Source organism: Scomber scombrus, chromosome 2 (genome assembly GCF_963691925.1).
Source record: "Scomber scombrus chromosome 2, fScoSco1.1, whole genome shotgun sequence".
Taxonomy (NCBI): domain Eukaryota; kingdom Metazoa; phylum Chordata; class Actinopteri; order Scombriformes; family Scombridae; genus Scomber; species Scomber scombrus.
This window is the reverse complement of record NC_084971.1, coordinates 17,049,043-17,071,171: the sequence shown is the minus strand read 5'-3', so window position 1 is coordinate 17,071,171 and position 22,129 is coordinate 17,049,043. Positions and strand designations below refer to the sequence as shown.

General features: G+C 39.2%; 1 protein-coding gene across 3 annotated transcripts; it reads left to right on the top strand.

Annotated features, from left to right (window-relative positions):
* The first annotated feature begins 1,798 nt into the window (after positions 1–1,798).
* On the top strand, positions 1,799–21,377 carry LOC133990541 (circadian locomoter output cycles protein kaput-like). Of its 3 annotated transcripts, none has more exons than XM_062428906.1 (24): positions 1,799–1,918; positions 4,102–4,191; positions 4,984–5,122; positions 6,660–6,748; positions 7,774–7,833; positions 8,088–8,236; positions 8,780–8,871; positions 9,402–9,491; positions 9,689–9,809; positions 10,180–10,293; positions 10,590–10,708; positions 10,968–11,050; positions 11,288–11,394; positions 11,503–11,650; positions 11,776–11,851; positions 12,607–12,751; positions 13,004–13,110; positions 13,287–13,400; positions 13,550–13,708; positions 14,387–14,587; positions 16,706–16,899; positions 17,021–17,150; positions 17,649–17,780; positions 17,987–21,377. In XM_062428906.1, exons 4-24 carry the CDS (start codon positions 6,732–6,734, stop codon positions 18,251–18,253), a joined length of 2,625 nt encoding a protein of 874 aa, XP_062284890.1. In that variant the 5' UTR covers positions 1,799–1,918; positions 4,102–4,191; positions 4,984–5,122; positions 6,660–6,731; the 3' UTR covers positions 18,254–21,377. The 3 variants fall into 3 exon arrangements, with proteins under 3 accessions (XP_062284890.1, XP_062284872.1, XP_062284881.1); XM_062428888.1 differs by having other exon boundaries at positions 17,646–17,780; XM_062428897.1 differs by lacking the exon at positions 1,799–1,918 and adding an exon at positions 2,093–2,445 and having other exon boundaries at positions 17,646–17,780.
* The last annotated feature ends 752 nt before the right edge of the window (positions 21,378–22,129 follow it).

The following is a 22,129-nucleotide window of genomic DNA, read 5'->3' as shown; positions in this document are numbered from 1 at the left end:
AAGGTTTATTTAAAGCTAATCTGAATCCAAATTAGTCAAATCAATTCAATATGTTTCCTAATTAGAGTCTTTATGGTCAAATTCCTTCTTTTTGTGACAATACTTCCACCACAGCTCTACAGAGAAAATAGGGAGTTTTACTAAAAAATACTGTAAATGCGGCAGATGTCCACTTTATTTCACTAACGCAGATGGCTGAAGCCTCATATAAGCTTCAGATTAACTTTTAAATACATTTTTGCATGAAATGACGACTGGATTTCGGCCCCCATTACATTGAAAGCACATTTGAAGGGGATCTTTTAATAGCCAGTATGAACAGGAGAAATGATTACAGTGAGTAAAGCCTGTTTCAGTGTTCATTTAGGCGCCTGACTGTTATTTTAAGACAGACTTAAAATTGTGAACCTATCCTTTAAATTATTTGCACAGACTAAAAAAAGATTTGTGATCCAATGAGACATAGACTAACACTTCCATTACCTGGGAATTTTTCATTTGAGATATTGGGCCTTTTTTTTAACTCTAGTTGTATGTCTTTATAATAAATTACACTTATTTCTTGTATAACTATCAAGTTGCTTGCATAATTTTAACCATTGTCATTATCATCATCATCATCACCATCATCATCATCAGACAATCATTTTTATTGGTATAACTGTATATCATAACTTACTGTACCGTGTGATTCCCACCCCTAGACTTTGGACAGTGTAGCAGGCAATGATGATAGAGGACAGAGGTAAAGACGGAATCATGTCAGCTCGGGAAGATCAAGAGCTTATCAGGGAAGTGACCTGTGCCCCACAATCACAGTCAGGACAGGACAATTAGTTAAGCGATACAAACAAACGCCATGATCAAATTCTGGCAGCTGTTTTTCAGGAAAGCCGAGAACAACATATTTCAAGTTGCTTCAATGCAGTGCCTCATAATTTTCTATGTGTAATTTCTGTGTAACATCACCTTTTGTTACTTTCTCAATCTCCTGAACTGAAAAGTCCATGACACAGGACAGAATAAACTACATTTTTAGCAGTCATCTTTCTTAGTCAGAGCTGATGTCGGCCTTACTGTTGCACTGATTGAAAGGAAGATGATGCAGCCAAAACTCCTTTGATAATAAGGCTGAAAGAATGCAGAGTAACAATCTATATGGATGCAACATTTACATCTTGCATGTTGTTGTTGTCGTTTGGGTATATGATTAAATGAACATCTTATTTTATACAATATGTTTATTGTGTCCAAAAAAGCAGACCACAATGTGAAGTTCAGGGGATCCTCGACACTGTTCAGGTGCAACGTCACGGCCTGTGGAGCTCGTGATTGGATGTCGATAAAAAAAAGGGGAAACCCCTTGCCATCAGACAGGGCCATCCCTACCCTGCTCTGCACCCTCCTGGCCACCATCCAATGTCACATTCACACAGTTAAAATCACTGCAACCTAAACTGTGATTCCCTGAAAGAAAATATTGTGGTGTTATTAATGCATATTACTATTATAGCACCATTTGCAATGAGACAGTTTTACAGTTTTAAATCTTATATATATATAATAAAATATGAATTAACTGGATATCTATGGTTATGTTCCTCGCTTCAAATGCATCATTTCATTCTCTGTGCTCCTGAAAACAAGGTGGCACTTGGACTAGTCTGGCTGGAAAAGCCACAAAACCCGCGGAGTCATTTCCCCCCTCTGAAAGATCACCCAGCTCCGCTTTTGCTGCTACTGTACTTGCAAAATAGTGCGCCCTGCTGTCTCTATTGCGCATGACTGTACGTCGTAATATGAAGTAGGCCTCCTGTTTTTCTCCCCAACCCGGAGTCCTCCTGGCCCCCACCACCTCGACTGCAACGTTCAAGCGAGCAAAACTCGGAGGCTGCTGCTGTCGATTTATTCGGGGAAGGTAAGGATTTGGTTGTTTTTAAAAAAAAAAATGCATATTCTAAAAGCCAGCGGATGTGAAGAAGAAGCACTGCCGCTGAGATCGGTAAACGGTGTGTGTATGTGTATGTATGTATGTGTGTGTGTGTGTTTCTTTCTCTTTTTTTGTAGCGTGCGGAAGCAGTGGGACTGCAGAGGAGGCTTCGGGACTGTTTCCGCACGCTTGAGGGAGAGCAAGGCCCAGTGACCCACATTTCGAGCAGCCAGCCAGTGTGTGCGTGTGTGTGTGTGTGTGTGTGTGTGTGAGTGAGTGAGTGAGTGCGCGTGCCAGTGTGTGTATGTGTGTTTGGGTGCGCGTGTACGCCTCTCCCGTGAGTGTGTGTGTGTGTGTACACATACATCTGCCGCGAAAATGTTTCCACCGTCGCTGCTTTTAGACATTTCTGTGCTAACAGTAAATACTATCCTGCTCCAGTTGGCTTTTGCTCGGATCTCACCCCGCTCGGATGTTTAGTCTCCGGTGTCGTCGCGTTGTTTGGAGAACCGACGGTAATATTTTTTTTACAGATTGTTTTGCCTTCAATGTCAGTTGTTGCGTGACAGCTTGAGGCTCAGCGCCAGCTCGCCATGGTTAAAGCCTGATATTCCTCATGTTTGTTTGTTTGTTCACAAAACACTGTCATAAACCGTGTCAGTCGGTATCCGCGAGTGTACGTTAGCGGGAGCAACCGGGGACAGAAAGCGCAGCGTTAAATCGCCCCGAAGTAGCTAGACGGCCAGTTTCGGTAGCAAGCTTAATTAGCATGCTAAGCTAGCTATATGGGTTGCTCTCTTTCGGTTGTATAACGAACACCTGTGGCACAAAAAAAGGCAAATTAAGAAATGTACTGTGTTTGTCTCATTGCTGGTGGCTGTTTTTGGTCAACTGGATTTACATGTCTGGCCTTGTTGCTAGTATGAGTGTTTATCCATTTTGGCAGTGGAGCACAGCGTACAGTGGGCAATGGAGACTGTAGGTCAGGCCAGTGCTTCCCAGAGTAGAGCCATCGTGGGGTCAAGATGTTTAAACAGAAATGCTTCCATCTCACTTTTATTTCAAACACTGTAACAACTGCAAGAAGATCAAGTAGGGTGCTGTCATGTGCAGGTTTTACTGTACACACTGTGACCTTCCTGCCTACAGCCACTATTTTGATAGTCAGTTATTGTTTTGAGTTATTTTTAAAGGAAACATTTCAATTTCTTTAATGTAAATATTGTCTGGTTTCTTAAGTCTTAGTTGATAATTATCGGAATATCTTTGAGTTGTGGACTGGTGGTCAGAACAGATGAAATTTTAGGGTGCATCTTGAGCTTTGGGAGACAGTGATTACCATTTTCTGACATTTTATAGACTAAACAACCAATTGATTAAACAAGATAACAATTGGCAGATACATTGATAATGAGTTGCCCTAACTGGCATGATTTTCCAAGCAAATATGCAAACATTTCTCAGTTTCTAAATTGTATGAATTTGCTGCTGTTTTCTAATGTAGAGCTGAAACAATTAATTATTAAAGTATTTTTTGAGTAACAATGCCATAATTGGTTCCAGCTGCTATACTGTGAGAAATGTCTGATTGTGTGTGTGTGTGTGTGTGTGTGTGTGTGTGTGTGTGTGTGTGTGTGTGTGTGTGTGTGTGTGTGTGTGTGTGTGTGTGTGTGTGTGTGTGTGTGTGTGTGTATTATATTATAGGTCACTGAATATCTTTGGGTTTTAGACCATTGGTTGGATGTAACAATTTTTAAAACGTGTAATGGGCATTTTTCACTATTTTCAAAACATTTAATAAACCAAACCTTTATTCGAGAAACTATCAGATTAATCAATAATTAAAATATTTGTTGGTTGCAGCCCTAATCTTGTAGTTATGGTCAAGAGCGTTGGACTATTGGTTGGAAAAAAATAAACAATTTGAAGAGGTCCCCTTGTGTCTTGAAAAACTAGTGTGTAGTTTTTACTATTTTTCTGACATTTTATAGATCACACAGTTAAGCAATTTGAATGAAAAGAGTTTGACGCAGCACTAATTTCCTGTTTTGAACTTCCAGCCAATACAAAATCTACATTCATTGCCAGCATCCACCATTTGCATGCAAACTAAGCTGTGAACACAGGCTCTTTGGTATGTTTGTGAAGGAGCCTCGTTTTTTGTGTTACAGGTAAGGTGTGGCTCACACGTAAAGGTTTGTCAGTGCCTGGAAGGAGAGGCTTTAAAACAGAAAGTGTTGCCCGCAGAGACATTCCACAGAGTAAGTTCACAATTTTGAATCACAACTGGATCTCTGCACTGTGAGAGAGTAGATCACATATGCATAATTTGATTTAAATCAGGTTCTCCTCACTGCAATGATGTATGTTCCTCACTTTTAAAAACATTGTGACTCATTGAGCTGGAATTTCATTGTCATTATTCCTTCAGTCAGTTTTTAATCAGTTATTAATTAGTTAAATAGAATTAACAAATCGGTACTAAAATGGTCATCAATAGTATTGACTGGAAGAAATGGCAGCAATGTCAATTTTGATATTTTCTAACTGTAAAACAGATTAAAAAAGGGTAGTTAAGATAATCTTGTGTTGATAATCAGTATAATGGTTACCTGTTACTCTGGCTGGAAACCTGTTTGGATATTATCAATGAAAAATGAACATCTGCACACACAAAAAAATTTATTCGAACAGAAAGTTTTAATCCAAGTCGGATCTTTGTTTAAAGTGTATAGTATTATAACATTTAAGTAATACCCTTTTGCATTTTATGATAAAATACTTGATAAATTGTGTATGCTAGTGAGTTATTTTTAATTTAACCCACATTTGCTGATTATACATGTGTACATGTAACAGCCAACACACTGCATAAAAAATGAGTAGAATGAGAGACTGCTCAGATATGATAAAACAACCAAGTGTAGGCTAATTAAAATTGAAATGTTTTAGCTGCAAATACAATCAGACGCAGTAGAAAATTGGCTAAAAGCTGCCTCCAAATTGACCGTATAACCCAAAGTGACCTCAGTTTTCTGCTCTGGTTTCTGCAGGTTTGGTTGACCACCATGTCTTTCCTGTGGTCTGGTGCCCTCTCGTGACCCCTAATGACCTCAACATCTTTGACCCCAAACCCTTTCTACGACCCCTGAGAAAAGACGATAACTGACCACGTGCACAAGCTGCAGTGGGGTGAGGACTGACTACACACACACACACACAAACACACACACACAGATGCACACAGCTGTGTTGTGTGTGTTAGTTTACTACAAGGAACTTTTAACTGGCTATGAAACAGTTTCATGATGCCTCTATATGACTTAAATAAGCAAACAAGCCCATCAGTGAGAAGACTGGCTATTTCTATATAGTTCTTCTAAATACCTGCCAAAGGGTTAGATTCTCTGCAAAGTCAGACGAAATGATTTACCACACACAGACCAGAAGAGCCTATGTTTACATTGTATGTAGCATTATAGCATGAGAGAGTACAAAGACTTAACTAGGATGAGGGGAGGATATTTCTCTTTGTTTGATAACGTTAAAAGTAAAGCTAGACTTGTTGTCGGCTTCCCGACTCATTTTTAAAAAAAGATGAAAGAAGAAAAAAAAGAGCGAGAGAGGACAGCAGTGGTTGAGTGAACAAAGTGAGCGAGTGGTGGTATAACGAGAACAAAAGAATGAATATAAGAATTAAAATGTTATATTCTCATTGTTTCAATGTCCTAAAGCACAAATAAATTGGATGGTAAATTCAGCCTTACATGTAACCTAGATGTATGAACAGAACTAAAACAAAACAATCACTTTGCTTTCTCATCAACAGTTTATTTAACATTTTAAAAAGAAAAATAGTATCAAAAATAAGAAGCTTTTTCTTTCATTTGCTTGCAAAACAAATGCACCCACTACTAAGATATTTACAACATGAGGTGGTGGTGCTCATGGGAAATGCAGTCTTAATTCTGGGAAAACACTACCACTTTTGTTCACAGGGGGCGCTAAAATCAGCACAAAATGAAAGTTCCTTGTAGAAACTTTAAATTACCTTACGAAAGAGTTTGAGGACTGCTCATACACACTGTTACTTTTTATCCTGAGTTAATCTCATTGCATTATTTTTAGGCTTATACTACCTAACATATGTTGATGACCTCAAATATGGTCTTTTTTGGACATCTGTGTCATGATTAAGAATTTACTTAAGTTGACACTAGAAATATAAGTTAGTTGTGTATTGGAGTATAAAGGGAACTAACAGAGTAAGCTGGTCTTCTGAACTTCTTGGTAAGGTTATTATTGTGACTCGGGTTGGAGATTGACACACTGGGAGAAAAACTTTAAACATAAAATGTTTATTTATAAACGTGCAGTAAATGTGCATAATACTTTTTTCATTGCATGTATCAAAAAGGTATATGCATTGAATTTACATAACCCTGTACAAACTTGGCCTATTCTCAATTTAAACCTAATCAGTTACCCTGCTTGTCAAGATGAGTGTGTGGTGTTTTTTTTTTTGTATGCTTGCATGTGTGCAGTTGCAAATGTGTACAAATAAAAGCAAGTCTGGGAATTTTGTCTCAGATAAATTGAGAATCAATTTTAAATTCATAAAAATAAAAAGACTACCATTTTACCAGTACAAACCATTCACTTGAGTTTTTAGTCCACTAAATTTCAACATTACACATAACTGGTACTTAACGTGTTTGTTTTTTTCCAGGTGGTCTTCCAAATGCCTACCTCACGCCTAAAGAGCAAATCACTGCAGCCACAGCCCTGATCAGCAGCCACCATGACATCAAGCATAGGGTATGTTGAGCACTATACATATGTCTGCAAAACATCAAGCCATTGTTGTTATTATTATGGCATACCAGTGAAGCAAAACCTGTAATTAAATAGTTTCTCATCATGAATTCAGTAAGTCATTAAATTGGCAGTCGGTGGTCTCTGTGTTCTGATGCAGTTTAACACACTTTCCAACTTTTTGTTTGTACTTCTGTGTTTTTTGTGTAATGTAACCTCATTCTCATTTTCTGACACAAAGACACGCTGTGTTTAAATCCATAGGAAAAATCTGAAATAGTACATTTGAATTACAGCTGATAAATATTAATTTAGACATGATGACCATATAAGTAGGGCAGAGTTGAAAAAACTGTACACCTGTTGAGTTCTACGGATCACTACTAAAATTACATGAGTCACCATGAGGTGATATTTGCTTAAGTGCTTTTTGATTACACTAAAACAGATATTATTTAGGAAATTACAAACTATTGTAGGTGAAAAATAGGATGGGAACATACACCGTGGTACCAACCAGGATTTATCTGCACCAAAACCAAATACTGTGTTCATGTTTTATTATCAACATACAATTGAACTTTCTGTTTAAGGGTTAAGGGTTACATTTTTAAAAAGTTTTCATATGTTGTCAATTATAGTTCTTAGAAAGAAAGAAAATCGGAATCGACAGGTCAGACTCATAGTTGTCCAAGAAAATTGAGATTGGTGCATCTGTAGTTTTAGTATTGACCCATATTATTTGAAACGTAGGCAGAAACCCTAAGAACACAAATACGCTCATAACGTTCTTGGCAAGCACAACACATTCCTCTGTCCGTCTTACTCTCTTTTTTTTGTGTGACCCAAAAATAAACCTGCTCCTGTTATGTAGGAATCCTCTCATTAGCCAACATCCGTCATTAGCTATTATTAACAATGCATATCTGCTTTCAAGCTGCCAACAAAAGTGCACACACAGGACAACACAGAGCAAGTTGGGGAACAAGAAAAACAATGTGTGTAAATAATTTTCTCTCTTCACACAGGGATGATTGTAGCATCTTTGATGGGTTGATGGAAGAAGATGAAAAGGACAAAGCAAAACGGTAAGTTATGAATGAACTTGCTGGAGTGACGCTAAGTGTAGTATGTGCTAAATATTACCGCACCAACCCTACTCATTTAAACATCCCAGGGGTTTTCGAGGATTGTCTTTGCCTTGCCCCCTCCTGTTTAATTAACCAACATTTCAAACACGATTCATGATATCAAACCAATCTGGACAAAATAAACAGAACAAGCAAATATCTTTTAATGTGTTTCAAAATTTAGCATCTAATCCTGTGTTTTCTGATTGTAGCGTGTCCCGTAACAAGTCAGAAAAGAAGAGGAGAGACCAGTTCAATGTCCTCATCAAGGAGCTTGGCACCATGCTGCCAGGCAATACCAGGAAGATGGACAAATCCACCATCCTGCAGAAAAGCATCGACTTCCTATGTAAACACAAAGGTCAGTTCATTTTTACCACCCTCACCTCACTTCCTGTGTTTACGTGGAACACCTCACGGGCTGGACGGTTTCGGTTCTATATTTAGGTTTAACATGCACTCTTGTGTACTTTGTTGTCTGTGTTTGTTTACTTTTATTACTAGAGCTCGTTAAAGGAAACATGTTTTTATTACACTTTTTATGAGACATGGGTGCAGTAAGTGAAGGGCAAATGACCCTTCAATTAATTTGAACCTTTCAACTCTCTATTGTTAACTCGATGTACTATTTCTAATTATTCTGCCACAGTTAATTATGTGTATGTCATTATCATACAGAACAACTATCAACTGTGTTATCAGCTCTGTTTAACTGCCTTGTTTTCACTTTGAGCCTTGTACTGTCAATACATTTTTATGGCCAGTTGTCTTATTATTATCTTGTTATTGCATGCTTTGTTTTTGTGTTGTTGTGTCACCTCATCATGTTTTTCATACTTCACTTTTTTCCCATAAGACTTGATTTTTCTTTTTAAAAATTCCATTCACTTTCTCTCTCCTTCAGAAATCGCAGCCCAGTCGGAGTCCAGTGAAATCAGGCAGGACTGGAAGCCTTCATTTCTTAGCAACGAGGAGTTTACCCAGCTCATGCTGGAGGTCAGAAATCTCACATTGTGTGCCGTGATTTTGCAACACAGAGGCCATGTTCACTGTTATTGTACTCCTGTGGTAGTGTGTTAATTTTTAATTCTCTTTAACAAACCCAAAAGGTCTTTTTCATGGAAGATATTTTGACATGTCACTGTAGGAAAATCACAGGTGTAAATAATAAAAGTATTTATGGCAGAATTCAGTTTCAGAGTGCTGGTGTTGTGTTTGCTGGCTCACTGTCATGAGACACTTGAGTAGAACAGAGCCATCGTTAATGTTATTAGTAATAACACCTGTGCTTTTTCTGCTGTGATGTCTGCTGCGAAAACAACTTGTTGGATTATTTAATCCATTAATTATTAAAAAGGTCCTTAATCATTTCAACAGTTTTGGTTCATTTTTATTTTCTCTTTGGAATAATCAATTTAAATAACTTCCTATTAAAGAAAAGTCAAATTGACAAAATGAAATTTTAACTTCTGTAGCTGAAGACCAATGTCAAAGAGTGTTCTCCTTGTCCTTTTTTGCATTATCAGGCTCTGGATGGGTTCTTTATAGCAATAATGACTGATGGGAACATCCTCTACGTCTCTGAGAGTATCACCTCACTACTAGAACACCTACCGGTGAGTAACACTGGTTCTTTCTTTAGTTCGGTATGAATTAGTCTTTCACTGTGCTGAATAAGAAGCTTTAAAAGGATTTCTTTTGTGTAGTTCAGATTGAACAGGTCAGGATGACCTGTGTGCACTAAAATGAGTTTGGCTCTTCTTGTAATTTATGTGAGGGTGCTCATGCGTTTCTGTGTGTGTTTCTTCTCCAGGCGGACTTGGTGGACCAGAACCTGTTAAACTTTCTGCCAGTTGGGGAACACTCTGAGGTGTACAAGGCTCTGTCCACGCACCCCACCGACCAAGAGGGCCTCAGCTCCGATTACTTAAAGAGTCAGTAACACCCTGTTATGTTACCTGTACTGTGCTGTGTGTTTGTATGCAAGACTGACAGAGTACAGTGCAAATCTCTTTTATGTGATGGAGGTTATTATTCAGGTTAATGTTATCAGGATGCACATTACTGTCAATTCTGGCAACAATTCAAGTTGTTTTTAAAACTGTTTAGCACCAAAAGTGCTGTGCTGAGTGTTAGTGCAGCAACTAATGAGTCTAAAAATACAGTCTGAAATACTGCAATGAAAAACATGATTTAACATTTATGTTATCTATCCAGCACCATCTAACATTTTAAAACATTGATGTGTTTGTACTGAATACCACAGTAATAATTTTTTTTGGTAAATCATGTGTTTTTTTCCAGCTAAGAACTGCATGGAGTTCTGCTGTCATATGCTGCGAGGGGCCATTGACCCCAAAGAACCCCCCGTCTACGAATATGTCAAGTTCATCGGCAACTTCAAGTCACTCAACAATGGTACGAGTCTTAATTGGCAATTTTTTTAATTTTGCGTGAGCATAGTTAAAGTAGCTAAATGGCATTAAATTGAGGCAATAATCACTTTAAAAGCTTTAACATTTTTTTGCTATTTCACATCATAAGCTTGCATGTTTATGTTAATGTGAACAAAAACAAAGTGACACAAACTCTGCATGTGAGGCCCATTTTAAGTTAAAATTTATCAAATTATTTTTATTTACATAGTCATCAATCACCTTGAAAGCCTCACAGTGTAACTTCTTCAATGGGGCACTCTGTTTTCTGTTGTGTAGTTCCCAATGTGACGAGGAATGGTCTGGCAGGGGTTTTACAGCGATCGCTACAGCCTGCTTTTGACGACCAGGTGTGCTTTGTGGCCACTGTCCGGCTGGCCAAACCTCAGTTTATCAAGGTAATCCAACACACACACACACACACACACACACACACACACACACACACACACACACACACACACACACACACACACACACACACACACACACACACACACAGATACATAAATAAACCTGAGTCATTAATCAATAATTTTATTCAGTACACCATGTGGTTGTTGAATTAAACTGCCACATCGAGGCATAAATACCATCAAGAAATAAACAAAATGTTTGTCCTCTAATGCTAGACTTGTGTTGTTTATATATTCAAAGGAGATGTGTACAGTGGAAGAGCCCAATGAAGAATTCACCTCCAGGCACAGTCTTGAATGGAAGTTCCTCTTCTTAGACCACAGGTAAACAGGGACACACAAATTTATTTGTGTATAATCCCTAACAACACTCAGAGATACTCATTTGACATATTTACATTTGTGCTGCATCAGATTTGTCTTCTTGATACATTTGACCAGAACGAACCAGAAAGAGCATCTTACTTGACCTAGGTCACCGTAACTTCTGAGCACCAGGACTTAGTTAACCCTCCCTTCCTTTTTTGTGTGACTGATAATGAATGCATTTCTTCTTTTCAGAGCTCCACCGATCATCGGCTACCTGCCATTTGAGGTTCTGGGAACATCAGGGTACGACTATTACCATGTGGACGATCTGGAGACGCTAGCCAAGTGTCACGAACACTGTGAGGGCTCACATTTACACACTTTCACTTTTAACTTTGTAAAAGCCATTCTTGTTAGTCGGTTCTCACTGCTCTGCTTGTCTGCCTCTCTGTCTCTCCCCTGCTCAGTGATGCAGTACGGTAAAGGGAAGTCTTGCTACTACCGTTTCCTGACTAAAGGTCAACAGTGGATATGGCTGCAAACACACTACTACATCACCTATCACCAGTGGAACTCTCGGCCTGAGTTTATTGTCTGCACACACACAGTAGTCAGGTACTGCCAGCTGAAAGCACATCCTCACTTTTTAAAAATACTTTCAGTGATGGTACACATGTACACTGCCTTCTTGTTCTTTCACTTGTCGTCCCTAAAACCTCCTTTTTCTTTTTTGTCTGCAGCTATGCAGAGGTGAGGGCAGAACAGCGCAGGGAGCTGGGCATTGAGGAATCCAACCCAGAGGTCACTGTGGATAAGGTAAAAAATTACTAAATATAATAATACAGATAATGAAATTAATCACAATATATCTAGTTTGCAAAAGAAATTACTTAAAAAAAAAACTATAGATATGAATTTGGGAAGTAATCATTAAATGATTACTGATTAAACTTTGATAGATTGATTTGTTTGAGTGAAATTCTTTACTTACAGTAACTAACAACTACCCTCACAAAATTATATATTCAACCTCATTACATCATTGTACATTTTTTACATAAAAAAGCCTGTTTCCCCCCATCTGTTATCCATTTATTTCTCTCAGTAAGTTCTGTCAGCCTTTTTTAACATGTCTTACTTGTTACTGTGTCTACAAGTATCTGACTAATTGACTGTTGTCCTCTGATGCTATATAAATGAAAGGGGCTGTGATTACATTAAGAGGAGAACAACAGATACTGTATCATAAATCAAACTTTGCATGGTGGTAATTAGGATAGTGGTTGTTAATCTTAAATTAATCCAATTTTCCTGTCATGAAACACTTGTACTTGTTAATAAATGGCTGGTTTGGGTTATTAATCTCATTCTTTTAATTGGTACAGTAGCTGGCTCGAGTATATGGAGTGTATTCACCATGCATTATGTTTTTGTGGGTTCAAATCACATTTCATGGATTTTATTCTGAATGATCTTTTGCTCAGGCCTGTTATTTTTACTTGTTGTACACTGAAATTATTGTTGAAAGATCAGCTTTGAAGAGTATTTTTTGTCTGCTTGGTTATTTCCAGAGTCAGGACTCTGGCTCAGAGTCACAGCTGAATACATCCAGTCTCAAGGAGGCATTGGAGCGATTTGACCACAGCCGGACGCCCTCAACCTCTTCACGTAGTTCCCGCAAGTCCTCATCACATGTCTCTGACAACACTTGCACTTGTAAGGACACCCATGTGCACACATACGTGTACACACACACACACACACACACACACACACACACACACACACACACACACACACACACACACACAGTGTATAGACATACAGTACATGTAATGCTAATCAGATATACTGAGGAGGCAGTGACGCAGCAAGTAACAAAGCCCTGCAGTAAGATGACATGAACGGACACAATCATCAGCAGTGTCTGAGTAGGACTCTTACTCATCAGTGTTTCTGTCTCTGCAGCAACAGCCTCCAAGCTACATATGGACACGGCGACGCCTCCACGGCAGTCACTGGCCTCCACCATGGAGATGACATCACAGCGTCGCTCATCCATCAGCAGCCAGGTGGTACGTCATTGATCATAACTTCATGTTATGACGGATAATCTTTTGTCACCATGAGTAACACAGATTTAATTTTCTGCTCTTAATGTTGTTTTATAACAGGGCAGTCAATGACTTGTAATATAATAAACTAATACATTACAGTTGTCCTCATTTTCTTGTTTCCTCTATATTTGCAGTCAATGAGCTCTCAAACCACTGGTCAAAGTGTAACTCCAGGCATGATCACTCAGCAACAGCAGCAGCAGCAGCAGCAGCAACAACAACCACAGCAGCTGCAGGCAAACGTACAGGTAAGAATGAAGATGAGTTGCTGCTGAGTTTGTACTGTTCATTTTTCAGTGTTTGAATTAACATCAGAACATCCATTACTGCTAACTGCGTATACAAGCAGTTAATACCACTGAAGTAAGTGACCTGTTTCTATTCTCTCCACCCACAGCCGGTGATGGAGTTCACGGCGCAGGTGAACGCCATGCAGCACCTAAAGGAACAGCTGGAGCAAAGGACCAGAATGATTCAGGCCAATATTCAGCGGCAGCAGGAGGAGCTGAGACACATTCAAGAGCAGCTGCAGAAAGTCCAGGGACAGGGCATACCGGTGAGCTGTAGACTACATGTCTTTTGATAAAATAGTTTTTTATTTAGGCTGAGTTTGCTTGTTGTATATTAATTAAAATTGGTCAATAGTATATTGACTGAAATACAACAATTATAATGTTTGTTGTCTCCATCCAAAATCTTCTTATTTCTCTCCTCCTTTCATATGTCTTTGTCTCTGTCCTCAGTGTTATTTGGTTAGGGTTTGGCAATAGGAAGACAGTTTGTCAGGTTAAATATGATACAATAGTTTGACCTTTTACTGGAAAAAATATATTTTTCAACAATAAACCAGAGAGCCAATTAAATTCAAAGGTTGCAGTCTATTTAGTTTACTGAAACGGTTTACTTTACTCACAGCATTGCTGCTGGAAAGTCAAACAAAGCTAGCATGAAACCTCTCTTTAAAAGATCAGTAGGTATGTTGTCCTTTGTCTTTTTGCCTGACCTACATCTACAATCATGCATTATGTATTATTTTAGTTCTGTTCAGAGGAAACAACAATAATAGACAGAGCTTCACAGCCTGAGTGTGCACGCTGCTGATTTTTTCCCCAGTAAATTATTCTGTTATGATAAACAGACTGGGCAAATAAATGTACAAAAATAATCACATATGATGTAAACCTGGACAGACAGATTACTGTGGCCTGACTTTTAAAATATTCCATCTTTACAGATGCTGTTGCAGCAGCAGGGTGGAGCGATGAACGTGCAGCTCCCTCAGGTGGGGTCGGTCCCACAGACAACTACTTTGACCAATCAAGTGCAGCAAGCGGCAGTTAACCCTGCCTATTCAGGAACTCAGCAGCTCACCATCCAGCAGCAGGCTCCTCCTCCTCAGCAGAGCCTACAGCAGCAGACTAACTCCCTCACACAGGTGGGACACACACACACACACACACACACACACGTTTGTTTTTGTGAGGACATTCATTGACACAAGGCATTCCCTGACCCCTTACCCTAACCTTAACCATCATAACTAAATACCTAAACCCAACCCTTACCCTAAACTGAGGACTGGCCAAAATGTCCTCTCGATGCTGGTTAACTGAAATTGGTTTTCTCAAAGACGGAAAAACACACACAGACTACAGAGTTCTCCTCACCTCAGTTAAGTTAGTCATAACGGTAACTTTGAAAGGACAAGTCAAACATTTATTATTTACTGTGTATTCAGTGTCTTCTAAGAACAGTGATCTGGTGTGAACTTTGACATTTTTGGTCACATTTAGTGGAGAATTTCACAAACTACACAAAACACAGCACTGTCCTGTGAAGTAGTAATGTTTACACCTCATTCACATGACAGGAGGAGCCACAGGGCATGCTGTTAGTGTGTGTTATCATGTGAAGTACTGAAAAACATAAACTCAAAATCATATTTACTGTCGCTGGAGACGCACCCCGTGCTGGGCTATTGAGGAATCATTTATCAACTTGTCATTTCACCATAAAGTTAATTCAAAACAAAGTCAGGACAAAAGCAGCAACATATTTCGCACCATGGTGGTGTCCCAAATTCATACTAAATGTAAATATCAGAGCAGATTTTGTTGGTAGACAGAAATGGAGGAGTTGCTCACAGCTGTAAAGGATTTAAATGGTTGAGAAAACTACTTAGAAGACATTTTAGTAAAAAATTATATTTTGCTGTCTCTGTTTTAGTTTAACTGGCTGTATCTGTCTACAGTTTAATTTTACATTTGATGGGCCAAGCATTGTATCATTTCCTGTTGGAGTAAAACGGTTTTATGTTGATTTATTGTATACTAACAGCATTAAACAGTTTACTACTAAGATTTGTACAGTATATACTCAAATTTCCAGGTAGTATGTAGTACAGGAATGGCACACAGCACATGATAGTATTTCCATGTATTGAAATCCTTCTCATTTCATAAAGAAATTGCCCGAACACTGACAAAGAAGATAAATGAGGTTCCCAGCAGGCAAAAGAATCAGTTTATTTAATGGGTACAAAGTGACACAAGACACCATTGTCAGTACAGCTTCCAGATCACATGATTTTAGACACATTAATAGACTATCAAACCATAAAATGTCCAATCAGAGGGAGAGAGGTAAAAGGTAAAGGGTGTTTCACATGAGCTAATCAGTTACCTTAGTGTAGTCATAAAACATGCATGAAAACTAGAATCTATATACAGACAGTGCACACATACATATATATAAATGAGTCTAAACCTCATGCGCACTTGTTTACACACAAATCAAAGAAAAGCTAAAGTTAAAGACAATTCCTTAATATCTGCAGTTACGTGCATGTGTTTTTTTCATTCCGATTTGAAATCACTCCAATTAAAGATTATGGGTCAACTGTTTACATGGGATGTGATCTAATACTTTGCGGTGTTCACATGCGCTGGTGCATTTAATCGGAACAGCTGTGTGACGTGCACAAAAGTGATGAATACATCAGTGTGATATGTCAATATGTTCCTATAGTTTTATTCAGCCAGCTGACTAGCAGCCATACATTTTTCCTCTCTCTGTTCAGGAGTGGCTGACTTAAAGTAAGGTTAGGCTAACCCACTGTCGTTAAATTTGACAATAAATCCCCTTCACTTTCATCAGCAGGTGGCAAGCAGGACAGGCTTTCGTCCTGAGTTGTAGCATTTATTCGCTGACCACCTGAACTATACACACTATACTGCAAACATTTTTATTCTGACTGGAGTATTAGAGTCCATGTACACCCAGCTAGTGAGACCATGTAGATGCTGTGGTGTTTGCTGCCTGGTCTGAGTAAATCTAAGATGTTGTTTTGTCAGCAAAAAAACAAAATGTGTAAAGTTACAGTTTCAACTAATTTATTTTGTCTTTTTCAGTATATTTGTAATTCCTCATATGAGCATATGATCTGTTCAAATTAGAATCAGGTTGAACATCCATTTACATTTTTTGTTGCTTTGCTCTTTTAAAGAAACTCATGACACCGTTCTTTCCTTCTTCACATATTGCCACTCTCTAGCCTCAACGCCAGCCTCAGCAGCCCCCCCAGGCCCAGCCACAGCCCCAGGGCTCTGTATCTGCCCCACTGTACAACACCATGATGATTTCCCAGCCAGGGCAGCCCAACGTGCTGCAGATCAGCACCAGCCTGCCGCAGAACAACACACAGCAAGGCACAACTGTGGCCACCTTCACACAGGACCGACAGATCCGGTAAGAGGACAATAACCAGAAAACCCGTCTGAAGCTGAGCTGTCAAAGTAAATGTATGCAGTAACAGTATGTTTCATGGATTTTCTTCTACCCTCCTTTTTCACTGTTTCACTCTCTTCAGGTTTCCTGCAGGTCAGCAGCTGGTGACCAAGCTTGTAACAGCTCCAATGGCATGTGGCGCAGTCATGGTACCCACCTCCATGTTCATGGGACAGGTGGTCACCGCATACAACCCCTTTGGTGGACAACAGGTAAGAAAGTAAATGAAGTACATCTACCAAAGACAAGGAATGAGCACTGTTCTAATTATAGCTCATCCATCATGTTTGAGGCTCTAAAACTGTCAGCTGCTTGGCGTCCACAGACTGTTTATAGTTGGATGCCTTTGGGTGAGAATGTTAAAGATGCAGCAAGAAAATAGAGCTGTGTAATCTGAAAAGATCAGTTTTTGTTTTTTTTTTGGTTTGAATTTGCTTTACTTTTGTAAACTCTTAATAAATGACTAAAAGAACAAGAGACTAGTGGGTTACAAAAATACAGGTTCAGTAAATTTAGATAAGTTTAAATGATAGATGATCCATCACCTTAGAAATATCTTTGAAAGATTATAAAAAGATGTTAAGAGGAAGGTGGTACAACTTAAGTATCTCTCTAAAAGCAGTAAATCCTAAAACTATAATTATTTTTTTTGCATTATTTGAACATTTCCCCGTTTTTGTTCTGTGTTAACTCCTGTGTACCTTCAGCAGGGAGGACAAACCCAGACCCTGACTCTTCAACCAGCCCAACCTTCACAGGGTCAGCCCGACGGCCAAAACCAGACCACTGTAGTGGCTCAGAGCGGCCAGCAGGGGCAGCAGCAACAACAGCAGTTTCTACAGGTATCTGTAGAGGGCAGCAAGTATTGTTGATTTAAATAGGGAACAGATGTGATGTTTTTTATGTTTTATTAGGGTTACATTTATGCTACTGTTAGTAATTATGAAATAACTACAGATGTGTGTCGTGTTTTATGTGTCTGTAGAAACACTGAGCGAATAAGAAGTTCTGAAGGCCTACTTTTCTAATTTCTCTTTTTTTCTGTCAGGGCACTCGTCTTCTCCATAGCAACCAATCTACCCAGCTGATTCTGCAGGCAGCTTTCCCACTCCAACAACAGGGCACCTTCACCCAGGCGACACACCAACAGCAACCACAGCAACAACAGCGGCAACAACAACAACAACAACAACAACAACAACAACAACAATCTCACCACCAGAGGCACCAGCAGCAGCTCAAACCGCAGCCCCAGAAACAGCAGAAAACCCAATCATCACATAGAACTGACAGTGTCAGCAGCCAACCACAGTAAAGTCCTGGGTAACAGAAACTTGAAGGGATCGCTGCGTACATTTGTTTTGTTCCTTCCTTTTTTTTCTCACCTCCCAAAAAAAATCCTCCCTCCCTCCATCTGAAAGGAACGAATCATAGGAAAGAGGAAAACCAGTGAGTCCCCAAGGAACTCACCAAAGATTGTCACCATGGCAGCAGGATGGATTAAAATCCCCCTTTCCCTCATCAGAGGCGGGGTGTGAGGGAGCTCCAGTCTCTGTGGAAACTTGACAAAAATCCAGAGAACACCTTATCGCCACGGTAACGATGGACTTGTTTTTTGTTTTTGTTTTTTTGAAGGTTTGTCAAAAGTGGACTGACCTTGTACAGATTTACTGTATGATAAAAGAAAACTTGTAAATATCCAATATAGCCTAACAGGAAACAGAAATGTAGTATTTTATATGATTGCATGGAAAGAATAACTGTGTAAGCTTTTATTAGTCGCTTTTGAAAAATGACTTTTTACTTTGTTCAAGTGTTTTCTGCTCAAAGACGGAGCAACAACGTGCTCTCTTGGACCCCCTCCTCCCCCCCGTCCCTCCCTTCTCTAAAAAAAACAAAAGAAGTCCAGAATGGGGCTTTAAAGTTCTGTCAGTTTGTTTTAAGGAAAAAAAAGGCTGGGCTGGGGTTTTTTGTGAAAGAATTGTGTTTTTAAACACTGTCTCTGAGACAAAAAATGTAACTTTGCAAGTACAAATTATGTTAAGCAAGAGACTAGATTACAGTTCAACTGTATTCTTTGCAGGATGATCACTGTACGTATAACAGGTTTAGTGATTCCAAGTGCCAATAACATAGTCAATTATGTTTTGTTTTTTTCTCTCGAGCAGACTACTCAAAGGCGTATATATTTTCCAAAAAGATATTACCCCTAATAAAGTTCACGCGTGTGTATATAGAAGGGATTATTTTTTAACAGTCAAAGAGCCCTATACGTAACAAACAGTATATCCTCAACCTCCTGAACTTTTAGCACTTGATGTGGTTGTGTACAGTAAATCACTGTAGACCTAGTTGTTTGTAAACTGTGGTGTGATTCTGTGAGCTAGTGTGTGTTTTTGAGAATACAATCTTTGTGTGCATGAGTGTCTGTGGTCAGTGTGTGCGTGCGTGTGTGTATGTGTGTGTGTGTGTGTGTGTGTGTGTGTGTTTGATGCCCCTTGTGTCTTACGATAATTGACTTAGTAAGGGTTTTGAAGTTGCTGGATGGTACATGTATTCTCAGGAACGTGGAAAGTTTTGCGTCTGCCTCAGTCTGGAACCAGACCGGGAAGGATTAGACAGTGATGCTGCAAAGACCAGAGGAAGAAGTGTCACAAAGGGTGTGGTGACGGAAGAATATTTGACCCAGATTTCTTGGAGCGTTCCTTATTGTTTCCTCATCAAAACAGAAATGTAGAGGGCGAAGTCACCAATGAGAAAAGTAACAAAACAAAAGTGCTATTTTTCTTCATGATTTTAAGATTATTGCAAAGGGGGAGGGGGTTGTCGAGATACCCTCGTCAGACCTCAGTGTACCAGTGAACATTTCTAAACACTGTCTCATGGTCTTCTGTATAATCAGTGTTTCATCCTTCTTTCTCTTCCTAGGCCTCAGAAATCCTCTTGCAGTGTAGTTCTCTTTTCTCTCAGTTCACAAACGGCAGTTAAAAGCAGGGCTGGGCTCACCTTCACTTTGAATTAAGACTTGAATTTGAGCTCAGACTCTGTGTCACAGTTGTAAGCCATATCAAACAGAAAAGCCTCGGACAGGAGGAAGCGTGATGGTTGGCAAAGGAGCATTCAGAATGTGTTTTGTCTCAGAGAGTGTGTGCGTGTGTGTGCGAGCGAGTGTATGTGTATGTTTGCATTACGTGCGAATATAGCGTCTCCTTGTCTTGATCCTACTTCTTGTATCACTCGGGGGTCAGTATTGGTTTCCCCTGGCGATAGCCAATCAGTTCTTGCGTTGCAGTATAAAGAAATAATTGTAATATTCAAGAATCTTCCTCTCTGCTTGGGCTCAGAATTCTGCAAGCCTGCAAGTGTGTGGGACAGCTCAGCTTGAATACATGTTTGTGTGTGAGAGAGAGCATTTGTATGCATGTTAACTGTCACTGTAACCCATTATATTTTCATATGGAAACAGATGTGTGACTGGATGTTGGGCAATGCAGAGCATTGGTCACCAGTCAGGCTATAAAGGAGATGGGTGCTGTTATTGTTTTACAATGACGGACTGCTCAACAAGCACTTATCACGGTAAATACACACCGGACCGGTCTCATAGTAACCCTCCAGATAAAGCAGGAGTTTCAGAGTCTAGAGAACGATTTTACAGTGTGGGTCTTACTATCTGAAATAGGTCTTCCACCCATCACATAGCAAATATAGATCCTCTATAGACTAGTGTGTTTTTACGGCATCACTCTAAAGGGTAATGTTGAAATGTTTATAGTTTGAGTATGTGTCACTGATACCCAGCCCAAAGAATGTAAAGGTGTTTTAAAGAGACTAATGGATGTTGATTATGGAGAAGTTTTGACAGGCTTTGTGATGAAGGAAAACATGGGGAGTAAAAGTGTTTGTCACTGCAAGCGTCCACATACAGAATCTTACATACAATCTTATTTACAGGTTTTACATAGTATATTAAAAAAAAAAAAAACCCGCTGAATGTTTCACCAGTATGATCTTCATCTATTTTGTTTATTTTTCTGCAATAATTTTCTGACATCATCTGTTTAGGAAAAGAGTTTCAAAAGTGGCTGAAAGTTGAGGTGTAGGATATTGGAAAGACAGCGAGGCCCCCCCTCCCCCTCCATGCAGACACACAGATCACCTGCCCACTACACAATTTGGTTCTGAAGAGTCCTAGTTCTAGTATAATACTGTACACATACACAAAGCTAAGAACACCAGTATTCAGTGTAAAATGGTGCTATGCTTACCTGTACTGTATGTATGTATGTATGTATATCCCTTCTTCTGCTCTTGAACTGTGCTCCTTTATCTACCCCAAAGTCAAATGTAATAATCAATATTTTGAAGCAAAATGTTTGCTATTATTATAACCCTCTCTCCCCTCTTGGTCAATTTGAAAATAAAAACAGTTGCAAATATTGTAAGTGACACATCTTCAGCTATTCTGTTGTGTTTTGGACTGTTTTCAGCTCTTAAGGTTGGCAGCGTCGGTGGATCCAGAGTCCCAGTTGATGTACCCAAACTTTGGTGACCCTCTTGACTTTTTCACTTGTGCTTTCATGAGATTGATATTTATGGTTTTTGATTGTCAACAACTATTGAAATTGCAACGTTTTGGACAGACAGTCACTCAGGATGAAATTTAACTTTGTTCTGTCGTTATATTTTGAATATTTCCAAAGTTGTACAACCTCTAGCATGTCTGTAAACTCTGTCTTCTTTCACAGAGATGGGGAAAGACACACAAATGAAATGGACACTTTCAAGTCTGTTTTACCGTCACAGGTACTTTCTTTATTATTACAAGACAACCAACTGTATCAAAACTTCATGAACCTCAAAACCAGAACACAGGAACTCTCTTTTGGCTGCCCTCTCCACAATAACAGTTTCACAACCAAATGCAGCCAGTATTTAAAAAAGAAAAAGTCTAAAAGGCACATCTCTATTGTATTTACATTGCATACATGTTTAACATAAATCAAGTAAAGAGGACTCACAATCAGCCCTAAACACCTGGCCAGTGGCTTTGCTAAAGAAGACTAAACTAACACTATCCCAAAAATACATACAGCAATACAACCAGTTTTTTTTAAGTCACAGTTTTCAAAGATGAACACAGGTGGGAATCTGTTTCTGTAACTTATGGCTTTGTTTTTAATTAGGAGTT